Source organism: Seriola aureovittata, chromosome 20 (genome assembly GCF_021018895.1).
Source record: "Seriola aureovittata isolate HTS-2021-v1 ecotype China chromosome 20, ASM2101889v1, whole genome shotgun sequence".
NCBI classification, from domain to species: domain Eukaryota; kingdom Metazoa; phylum Chordata; class Actinopteri; order Carangiformes; family Carangidae; genus Seriola; species Seriola aureovittata.
This window is the reverse complement of record NC_079383.1, coordinates 9999460-10010971: the sequence shown is the minus strand read 5'-3', so window position 1 is coordinate 10010971 and position 11512 is coordinate 9999460. Positions and strand designations below refer to the sequence as shown.

General features: G+C 38.2%; 1 protein-coding gene across 3 annotated transcripts; it reads left to right on the top strand.

Moving 5' to 3' along the window:
* The first annotated feature begins 432 nt into the window (after positions 1-432).
* Positions 433-8615, top strand: ropn1l (rhophilin associated tail protein 1-like). Of its 3 annotated transcripts, none has more exons than XM_056364544.1 (6): positions 433-577; positions 1509-1656; positions 2362-2485; positions 3259-3420; positions 4064-4239; positions 7637-8615. In XM_056364544.1, exons 2-6 carry the CDS (start codon positions 1526-1528, stop codon positions 7734-7736), a joined length of 693 nt encoding a protein of 230 aa, XP_056220519.1. In that variant the 5' UTR covers positions 433-577; positions 1509-1525; the 3' UTR covers positions 7737-8615. The 3 variants fall into 3 exon arrangements, with proteins under 3 accessions (XP_056220519.1, XP_056220521.1, XP_056220518.1); XM_056364546.1 differs by lacking the exon at positions 7637-8615 and adding an exon at positions 4930-5090 and having other exon boundaries at positions 434-577; positions 1524-1656; XM_056364543.1 differs by having other exon boundaries at positions 435-577; positions 1524-1656.
* The last annotated feature ends 2897 nt before the right edge of the window (positions 8616-11512 follow it).

Genomic DNA, 11512 nt, shown 5'->3' with positions numbered 1-11512 from the left:
AACGGAACGGGACAGGGTGATCAGCCTAGACTGGTTGGGGAAATGGGGGAGAAGAGAGTGACCAGGAACACCTGTGTATAGCCTACTGTTGTATTCATGCATTGTCAGACTGGATTTTATAATAATAATATAGATATTCTTAGGTGTATTATTGTTGCTAATGATGATAGTATTAATAATGATGAGTGTTGAGTAGTAGTGGCAGACCTTGATCACTTAGGGTTGCACACAGTACAATAATTAAGACGGGAGGAGACAAAAACATAATAGACATAATAATGTCCCTTTGTCCTGAGCGGTATGGCGCACCAAACATTTTTTTAAATTAATGTTCGATGAGTAAACAGTCAAAATTCGGAAAAGTTAATTAGCCTTCATCCAATTTCCGAAATAGAAGGGGGCGGTAATGTGTTTCAGGCACCTTTAAAAACCAAAGAAGAGCGCTGTTGCTATGCGACGATGATACACAAACACATTTCAGGTGCCAGGCACAAATGGTCTTTATTTGAGCTAGTCACACATATTTAATTCCACCTTTCTGCGATTTTTCGTTCACATTCATTATTCAACAGTGCAGGTAACGTTACAGTGTTTAATGCGCAAGCTATTTTAACAGTCATAGAAATGCCTTTTGATTCTATGCCAATATTTGCCAACTTAGTTCGAGTAGCACTATGACCACAATAGCTCAGTTAAAGTTAAGGAAAGTTAGGTATATAAATTCAGAGATTCAGACAAAATTGTTTGTTGTGGTTTCCATAAGTAAAAACAATAGAAATACTGTGTCAGCACAGAAATACTTTCTTGGTCTGACCCGATTTTAAAACATCTCTGCTCGTAAGCGTAGCTACTGTAGGTAACTAACCTAGCGACTCTAAGCTAACATGGTGTCTTAAAATTTGTTTCTTTAGTCACTGTTTATGGAGAAGATTTAGGAACTGTTACTCCAAGAAAAGTTTAATCGAGGGCAACTGGACTTCTACAACCAAGTCCAGTTGTCCAGTTCAACTTTTTCCTGGACAACCATAATTTGGATGACTGAGAACCTTCACAGACAGCAATTGTTATTATAAACACACCGCTAGTCGGGTGGCTAATGCCAGAGCCAGAGACATTATAATATCGTTTTGCTTTCTTGCTGTATTTCTCATTCAAGGAAATATGTAAAATGATGATAAGTATCCCGTTTCCTTATGAATGAGATCTTCTCCAGCATAGCTCCTTATATCTTGCAGAAACAGCTTGCTACCAGGAAATATACATATCTGTAGCTTTTTGAGCTTGAAACATGCTTTCATGGTGTTTACCTATTCTTCTCAAACCCCCTCAGTATAATAGCAACATCGGATAGCAACCTCCAAAGAACCATAATTGAATTTCTATGTTAATGGGGTTGTTATTGTAAGTGTGGGTAGATGTAAGTGGCCAGGGAGCTACCACTTTTTTTTTTCTTTTTTTTGTTTCTCTTAGACCTGATATTGGCTAGATCTCAATGTACTATATTGCAGTGTTTTATATTGCAGCCATGTCTGTCCTGGACACAATGTACTGTGCCCAACAAATCAGCATACCTCCTGAGCTGCCTGACATCCTCAAAAACTTCACCAAGGCAGCCATCCGAACACAGCCCGTGGATTTGCTGCTTTGGTCTGCGGCGTAAGTCTTAATGTCTGTCAGCAGTGGTTCAGATAGAAGAGACGTGATTGTGTTTTATTCCAATCTTGATTTCTTAAACAGTACCATAAACAGTTTCTCCAGGCAGCATCACTGTGCAATAAGACAGGCCCTTTTCACCTGTGCATCTTTCATTTTTGCATTGACTTGCTATAATTGGATCCCATGAGCTTCCATGTTACTTCAGCGTTTAAACTATCTGACTTTCTCCAACAAAGAAAAGGCACTTTAAAAGTAGCGGATGAAATTTAAATATTTCAAGATTTTTTGTACCCCTAAGGACTGTCATATTCTCTGCTATTTTGTTGGCTATTGTAGCTTGGTAGTGTTTACACCAAAGGACAATAAAGTGAGCCATATGGTGAAACAAAGGCAATCTCCTGGGTTACAAGATGTTTATGTGCTATTAAAGTAACACCTAAATTCACTGAAAATGTTATTTAAACTGTGAAGGAAGATAAGCCACAATATGCCCTTGCATTTTCGAAAATATAAATAAACTTCAGACAAAGAAAACAACAACACATGATGACTTAATTGATGCTACCCATTAGTCCGTTAAATTGGACTAATACCAACTTCCAATTTACATTGTGTTTTATTGTCATACTTAGGAAACAGGTGAGATGACTGACAAACAGGGTGAAATAATATGTGTGCTAATAATGTGTGTTTGCCCTCTCCCAGATACTTCAATGCATTGTCTAAAGGAGAGTGTTTGCCTGTCAAGGACAGGTTGGAGATGAATGTTGCCACCCAGAAGACAGGCACTGGGCTGACACCAGGTCTACTTAAGACTCTTCACAAACAGGTATTTTCTCTGGAGCAAGACCACACCTCATAGAACTGATCATACATAATATGACATAATATTTTTCTTCATGTTGCTGCTGCTGGAAGAAAAGTAATATATTTAATGTACTGCTTATTTTCCAGTGTGCTTTACTGTTTTTAAATTGCTTGTCCTGTACAGGATACACCTTGTAATTTATTACCTTATATGCTTCTCTGAATGTAATTATTAGTGTATTACCTTTAATATCCACTTTTGTTTTCACATATTGTTTTTTTCCTGTATCTGTATATTTCAGTGATCCTGTTTCCCCATACGGATTGCTAAAGCTTCATATTTTTGTAAACCTATTTTTTAATCACCTGGGGCATCTATTGGCATCTACTGACAAGTAATATTTTCTTAGAGGTCAACACAGTCTTAACTTGGATGCCGCTCTTTTTCTGTCTTGTGTCCCAGTAATATTAATATTACAGAGTTATTTTTTGTAACATTTTAATCTGTGTTTACTATAGATATTTTAAAAAACCTCAGAAATCTACCAGCTTTGAATGGGAGAGAACTCTTCTTCTTTCATATTTATCCCTGCTGTGTCTTAATTACATAGCTTCCCATATATAAAGGTTTACCATAAGTATAGGAAAGCTTGCTGATAAACAGATCATAAGTATCCACAGCTGCCAGATTCCCCAGAACCAATATTGCTTTTTATTTCGTCATCTGATAAATTAGATGACCTGATTTTTTTCTCCTCAACTCTCCTAACCCTTACTTACTGTACCCAATCATAGCTGTCCTCTTGGCAAACATGCAGCAAGGAGGAACTACAGAAGAAATGGAAAGGTCTGTGTCTACCAATGGATCAGCTGGAGAACCTGCTGTCACTGGGTAGTTTCAGCTCAGAAATTGACTGGATGGAGTTTTTTGCCTTGGGCTGCAGTGCTCTGGGAGCGGTGAGATGTTATATAAGGCCAGATATAAATGCAAATACCATGTTATACCATGTCTTTTGAGCCTTAAAACCTAATGTGAGGCTAAGCACACCTGGACATCCACAAGCAGTGCAATATTCGCTAATCTCACACTTTCAAATTTTTTGACTAGATCCAGATCTATGATCTAGATTTCTCCATTAGGGTTCCCAGACTCCAGAAATCTTTCTCTGTCTACATGAATCTTTGCAATGCTATTAAGCGAAGGATTTTGCTCAGATGATGCAGATAGAGCAGCGGAGTCAGATCAAAGAGAATATCTTTACGCATGGAGAACTTTGTGGATGATGACTTACACTGCAAAAGCAAATGCAGCTCAGAATGAGCAACATTACAAGCTCAGTGTCCGTAGTTTGGAAATCACACTACCGTAAATTGGGTCCTTGAGTGCTTTAACCACATGAGGGCAGTCCTGTTCTGTATTGATTAGGGTTTTCTTTTTAACAATCTGTGAGTTAGTGTGTGTATGTAAGTGTATTTGTAGTGTGTGCTTGTGGGATGTGATCATCCTTGAATGTTGAATGCATGTTTTTGTATTTTTCTGTCTGTTTTTTGAGTAAGTCCCACTGTCACATTTTCTGTGTCTATATATACACTCTCTCAGACCCTCATGAGTTCCTTGAAGCTTGCCTGTGAGATCCTGACAGAGGATGAGGAGGGTGGTGCTGCAAGGATCCCATTCAACGTCTTTGTCAAACTTTACACTTACCTCGCTCATCTGGACGGGGACATACCGCAGGACCACATTGACAACTTCCTCCGCAGCTTGCAGCCACAAGTGTAAGTGTCATTTACGTGTGCGGTGTGTGTGTGTGTGTGTGTGTGTATGTATTCTCTTCAGAAGTATAGTTGTCTGGCTTGCAATAAGCAGAAAGGGGCAAATTGTTTCATCAATTGATTTGCTTCCAAGTTCTCTATTTTCAAACAGCCTAATTATTTTTCTCATTTCAATATGTTCCCCTTGGATAAAGCTGCTGTCGAATCTCATAAAAAGTTCTTAATTGACTCTTTTGTGTATCAAGATGTTCAGTCATCGGGGTCAGTTGATATTTAATCTATCTAAGTATTATTCAGGCAACTTGACTCGGTCAAACCTTGTTTGATAAAAACTCCAAAAAGTATAGTTGGATATGGATATGAACTGGATATTTTGTTCCTTAATTTCTCAAATATTCCCGATTTAGTCACTTAAGGTAGCAAACACGTAACTGAGGATTTGATTAGCTTAACGTTTTAGCACATTAGACTTTATCCAGTATAGACTGTGCTGCTGAACATGACTAGGTGTGCTGAACACTGCTTTAGCTAGGCCCAGCATTTCTGCCTGTCAAAGAAGTAGGCTCAAAAGCACAGACAGTTTAAGAGCTTAGCTGGACTTAGATGATGTTAGTGATATTCACTGTTCACTGAAAATAGTTATGCTGCTGAGTAGAGTTGTTGCCCTGATGCACTGATGTCTTTGCCCGACAGCAACAAGCAGAACGGCATGATTCAGGTTTCCAACTTCTACATCAGCAGGAAGTGAGGGAAAGAGAGACGGAAAGCAATGGAAGACAGGAAGGAAAGAATAGAAGTAAAATAACATGACAGTGTTCAATTAATAAATGGGTCTACTAATGCTCCTTCAAGCACAGCTGTTGTTTCATTACCTAGAAATTGGTTCAATTAATTGTTAGCATCAGGCACAGTGGGTTATTATTCATCACTGTCCAGCTGAACGAGGCTGCTACATTGAGTAAGGTTAGAATCTTTTAATGAGCAGCAAGAGAGGCACAAAGCTGCCTTACACAGACTGTCAGGTGGAGTGTACGTATGATTTTTATTGCCTGTTCCCTTATGTCTGGGTTAGCCAAAGTTCACTTATCGTGCACACAACCTATCAGCTTGCAACGTCACTGCATTTGGCCTAAGTGTATTCATTTCATCCAGGAGATGAAAAAGAGGAGAGGTAAAGACAGACATAAGCTCTTGGGGCATAAAAGCATGATTTTCAGCTGACGCTAAAGGCCTAAAACCTTCTGTGTTTTGTTCACTCCCCCATGCAATATTGTAAATGGGTAAGTACAAATGCACACTTAGACAGGTTTATTACAATAGTCAGGGTGAAAAAATCTCAGAGGCACAAACACACACGTGCACTATACATAGTCAGTCTCACAGTCTATCTGAACTTTTTACATTTACACATTTTTAAAAGGACACTATTGCATGTGTCAGTGTGAGAACATAATCTGTGGTAGGTCACAGGGGGACAACATGATGTTTACCCTGACACACACACACACACACACACACAGACTTGTAAGCTATGTTATTTTTTGAGTATCCCATCAGGCAGGACAGGAAACAGGATCAGTGGGAATTCACATTTGGCTGTAAGTTTTAGGGGTGGCGGATACACACACACACACACACACACACACACACACACACACACACACACACACACACACACACAAATCATTTTCTACTAATAATGTAATTTGTTTATGAAATAACACCATATAACCATAAGCTATCATTCAGAGTTCATACATGAAGATGTGGATGACCCAACCTTACTTACAAAGTTAAATGGAAACTTTGAATTTTAAACTGCACTCCTCTGATTTTCCAAGAAGTTTTAAACACAATAAAATTAATTTGCCAAACAAAATTAGAGACTTTTAAGACTTTTAGAGAATTAGAGATTTGGACCCTTTTTGCCCTTTTTTTTTTACTGCAGTAGCTTTTCCAGAAATGTTTTTTTAGGAATCAGGAACTTCCAGTTTTGGCTCAAGGGCTATGGTTTCTTTTCCCCAAAAAAGTCCCTGCTCCTGAGCTGGTGCTTTCCAGTAGCCGAGTCACTGTTGTGATTGAGTTTGCAAGGCTGAACACTGCTTACTGCTGTGAATACAAACCTGACTCAATATTAGGAGTTTTGGTGGGGATTTTGTATAAAGGGACCTATTACGCTCATTGATAAGCTCAGAATGAACATATAAAGTAATCTGTTCTACCAAAGAAGAAAAACCCATTGGAAACTTAGTGTTCAGAGCAGTCTGACACCTGAGCTTTTGTCTCACAGGGATTACTTTTATATAGGTTTACCTGATTATTTGAAACTTTGGCCATGATTAATATAAACATGAACATCTGACATTGTAACATTATATGACAGAAATTAAGGAATCAATTTAATTTTACTTGTGTTTTGAACACAATTTTATTTGTTGACTGACTTATAGACAGTTGGCAAAAGAAGCAAAACAAACAGTATATAATGTAATAAATGTAGTAAAACAGAAAAAAAAGAACAAATACTGTGGATCCTCACTTGTACAATGTTGTTTTGGCTTTTTTCAGAACATCCTTCTCCACCTGGGCACGTGTCTCTTGCTTCAAGCATAGATTTAAAATTCAAAATCAATATCTACAAACTGTGTTGTGCCAAACCAAACTACTTGATTTCTGTTACAAAGCATTTGTAAGCCTATCCTCAAATGTCTATGTAACTAACCTTATTTTTAGCTGCATGCATTAGTACAATGGTTTTACTGTACAGCTGTATGCTCCATTGTTGTAGGATGTTGAAGCTCCAAAGAAACATGATGCCATTGCAAAGATGTTAGTGGTTTAGCAATCTCATTTCCAGGGTGGGACCCTGTTGCACAACCTGAACTGTTTCTTCAAGCTTTGCTCATAACATCACATCTCCAGGGACACGGTGAATGTAGCAGAACAGTGCGAAAGAGACATGAGAGGAGAGAGTGGACAGAAAGGCTCCCTTTTAGTATTCCTCTTTGTAGCTGCTATGTAATAGATTTCAGGGTAAGGATAAAGGAAAACATGATTCATGATGTATTGTGAAGTTGCAGAACATGGATTTTATCAGTCAGCGACTGTTACTGTTCTCACTATAGTTGCACTTTATTTTGCTGACAGCATTTCTTAGGAAATTGTTGAAACATTTTTTCTTACATGATTTAATTCATTTAGAATTAATTGGTAGACTTGGCTGTTTGTATCAGTATCTATTATTTTGTATTAGTTATCTGATAATAACCTTATTAACTATAATGATTTTTTCTGTTAACAGTGAGATGTGGGAAATTTTGCATTAGTTTTTCAGTTGGTGCTTACAGATTGCACTGTAAAAAAATGTCATAGATCTCTAACAGCATACTATATGTTACAGAGAGTTTCAGCAAGGGTTGATTAAACCTCTGGACTTCATCCATTGGGACGATGTGGACTCAACTCCTCCTGATTCATCAAACTTTGCCAGAGCAACATAAGAGCTGAATAAGAACTATGAAAGAAGAGAGAAATAAATCTAAAGAGAAAATGCCTGTTACTACACTGTATCTGATGTACTAATGTGCTAGAGACATGGATTTAATGCCATTGACACCACCCATACTTTCCTCAAGAGACATTTTAAACCAAGAATTCTTCTCACATTCACCACCATCTTAAAGATGAGGTGGGATAAGCAAGGAAAAACCACTATAGCTGCCTGTGTTAGGCACTTGTCAATCAAGCAATCACCTCTACAGCACTTTTCTCTTAAGCCTCATTATCTTCTTAATGGAACAATGATCTCATAATCTCCCTGTGACACACATGAGCAGATGTAAAATTAATTACTCAGACTCCTTGTGAAAAAAAATTAATTACTTTGTATTTCAAGAGAAGTTGGTGGAGTTTTCCACTGATTTCAACACATTCTGGTGTTTCTTGGAGCCACTATCCTGCAGCCATTGGAAGAGCAGCATTTTAAGACACCTCCTCAGTGCGTTCACCACTCCGCCTCACTTTTACAGTGAGGTTATGTGTGTGCTTGTCCGAAAGAGGACAGACTTTAGTTCTTCTGCAAGATGACTTGGACTTTTATCATGTAGTAATACTGCTGTCACATCTAATTGTTTTGTCTCATTCGTCGGAAAAGGACCTTATTTTCTTAAACATATAGATTGTTAAATTCTATGTAATGTTTTTTGTGTCTCTATTTAATATTATTACTGATTTTGTCTGTGTTTTAATAGCATTTGTGGAATATGGTAACAGTGAATGAGGTTGATTTGTCCAGGCATTGTTTTTACACACATGAACATCACAAAAATAACTTAATTGAGGGCCATTGCAGGCTAATTAAAATTAGTTAATTAACAATTGTGGAGTATTGAATTTCTCATATTCAGCTGGCTGCAAAAGCTTTGTCTGTCACTGCATTCAAGTGTTGTCCTTAACTCCTGTCCTAGGCTTCATTAACTGATTAAGCAATAATGTGGACTTTTCAATCAAGCTATTAATGATCAGTACATTAGGCCTTTGCTATGAAGAGGAGAAAAACAACATTTCCAGGAAAATAGTCGTAGAAGCAAGCAAAATCCTTAAAACAGACATAAACGCTTGATTTTGGTCACACATTCAATTCATCATCACACACATACACAAACCTAACAGTTAAGTGCTTGTGTCAAGAAGAGACTCATAGACGATCTTTGTACAGCACTCCTGCTCCAGGTATGCCACAGAAGAAACCGTGGTGTGTTGGAGTGTTATGGACGCTTGTGGTTTTGGGGGGAATAAATGAACGACTGAATGAGGGAAGGAATACAGGAGCTTGTCTAAACCTACCAGCTGCAAGGCCATGTTGTGCTCATGAGGTACATGTGGGATGCAGGGATATATAGGATCTATTGAGAAGGCTCATATTAGAGAAGTGTATTAGAGGGTTGGGCTTTCACAATCCAGTAATTTCTTAATTAAAAAAACTCATGCTTATGGTCAAAGACATACAGTATTTAAAACTCTTTTGGTGATACTAAGGTCAGAGAGTCTGTGCCACAGTGTTTCCATGTACAAGTAATGTGTGCAAGAGAGCTTCTCAATAGTAGAGCATAGGCTACTTAACGTGGCTATTAGGATAAGGTACTATTATGTCCAACAAACATTTTTGCTTGCCCTTGCTTGCCAACCCAATGATCATTCTGCTTATGACGGCTTATAAGGGCTACAAACATAGAGTTAAGGTACAGAAATGCTTTGCTCATGCAGCATGCCGGGATTACTGTAGTTATTGCATGTGTAGTGTGCAGGGTTAAGGCTGAACGCTGGTCAAGATGCAGAGAAAGATAACATTACATGGAGCCTTCCTGTCGTAGCGTGCTTAGAAAAATTGATAGAGCCGATTGCAGCTGTGATACTGTTACCACAAAGAGCACTTTTTCCTTCATGATAGGAGCAACCAAAGCTTGACAGACTAATAATATCAACTCAAATGAAAACAAGCATGTAACAAAGAGGAAGTACAACAGCAACACAGTCCTGTTTTTGTTGGCCCATTGAATCTGCCTCAAAACTTTAATATCTAACAATTTTGGAGTGCTGTACTCTTGCTAAGTATAGTCGTTTGAAAGAGGCTTGAATATGTAATGGTTTGGGGACCCAGAATAAATCTCGCCATTTACATCTCACATGTTCACAGAAGGGCTCCAATCAGTTCATGATTATCTGTCCTGGGATTTAGATTTTTCTTCTGAGCCCAGGTTAAGCAAATGCAATTGGCTCTGCAAGTGATGGTGTTGCTAATGTGCTATTTACAGTGTGCTTTACTCTCACATGACTACATATGCACACCACAGAATATGCATACAGTATTACCGATATACAGGACGGTATATTACAATGCAGCAGCATGTGCATTGTGGTGATATTTTACTTTGGACATATGAGGAGGGGATCAAGTCTTTATATGAGCAGGCATCTGCTCTCCTAAGGAGTCCTTGAATGAACTACAAATTTCCCACCAGCTGTGTTGCTGTACCTGGCCTCAGACCTAAAGTGAACTTGTGAGACATCTTGGAACTGAAGAGTTCTCATCCTAAATCAACTGCCAGTCTTTTCACTATGTATTAATCATTTCCTTCCATTCTGTCAGGGCTAAATGGGGCCCACTAACACAACTCACAGTGTTAATTTTACTTTATAATACAACTGTTTACACATCATACAACACGAAACAAAACAAAAATGGATGAGGCAGTATTTTTGAGTATAAAGGCAAGTATAATGGCATGTTCATTTTTTTTTCTTTACTGTTAATTGCTTTCCAGGGTGCTCACAGTGTTTTGTGTTAGAATTTGTAATACTGAGTTTTCTACAATTTTGAATTTCTGCAATTTAATTGACTCTGGTTATTCACTTTAATCCTCCAAAACACCAGTTTATTGCCAGGCAATATAAGGCAATTTCCTTTTTACAACCAGCTAATTGTTGCCTTCGTGGCAGCTTTATCCTACTGAACATTTCGCTGAGCAACACTGGAACTGCTGGTGGAAACCGGAACACAAACTGGAACACAACATAACTTTACTTTACATTAGTGTCATAGATCAAGGGCATTGGTTTGGACTGCATATTGTAAGGGGCATTATAAACACCACAATGTCGATTATATGAGCAAATTTCATACCATATGTTTGTAAAACCTGTGAAACATTTCCTACTTTAATAATGATGGTTCAGTTATATATACGTGTGTGTGTGTGTGTGTGTGTGTGTGTGTGTGTGTGTGTGTATCTTTGGCTCTAGAACTGGAGCCCCTGGATCTTTCTGGACCCGATATTTCCACTGACACTTTTGTTGCATGAGCACATATTCTTTTTGTAATTTCAATGTTATAAAGCTTTTAGGGCCCACCATGCATTACAGTGACTCAAAATCTACACACACCGGGGTTATACATAAGTGCATGGGTTAAATTAATGAAACAGTGAATTGAAGCCAGATGCATGAGGTGTTTACATCTAAAAAAAAGATGATTACTTACAACCTGAATTCTAACTTCATTAGATATCTTTTAACTAATTCTAAAACTGGAGATGAGGAATTCTAATTTATCATCCATTTCTTTTGTGACTGTGTTTGCGGCTTGACCAGACAGTGAAACTTCTCACAGATAAGTATATCTCTAAGGTGGCTAACACTGACTGTCACCCACACAGCAGCAGGGTGATATCATAGAGATGGAGGAGCCACAGGAGAGTAGAGCACTCAGCTGGGGGTA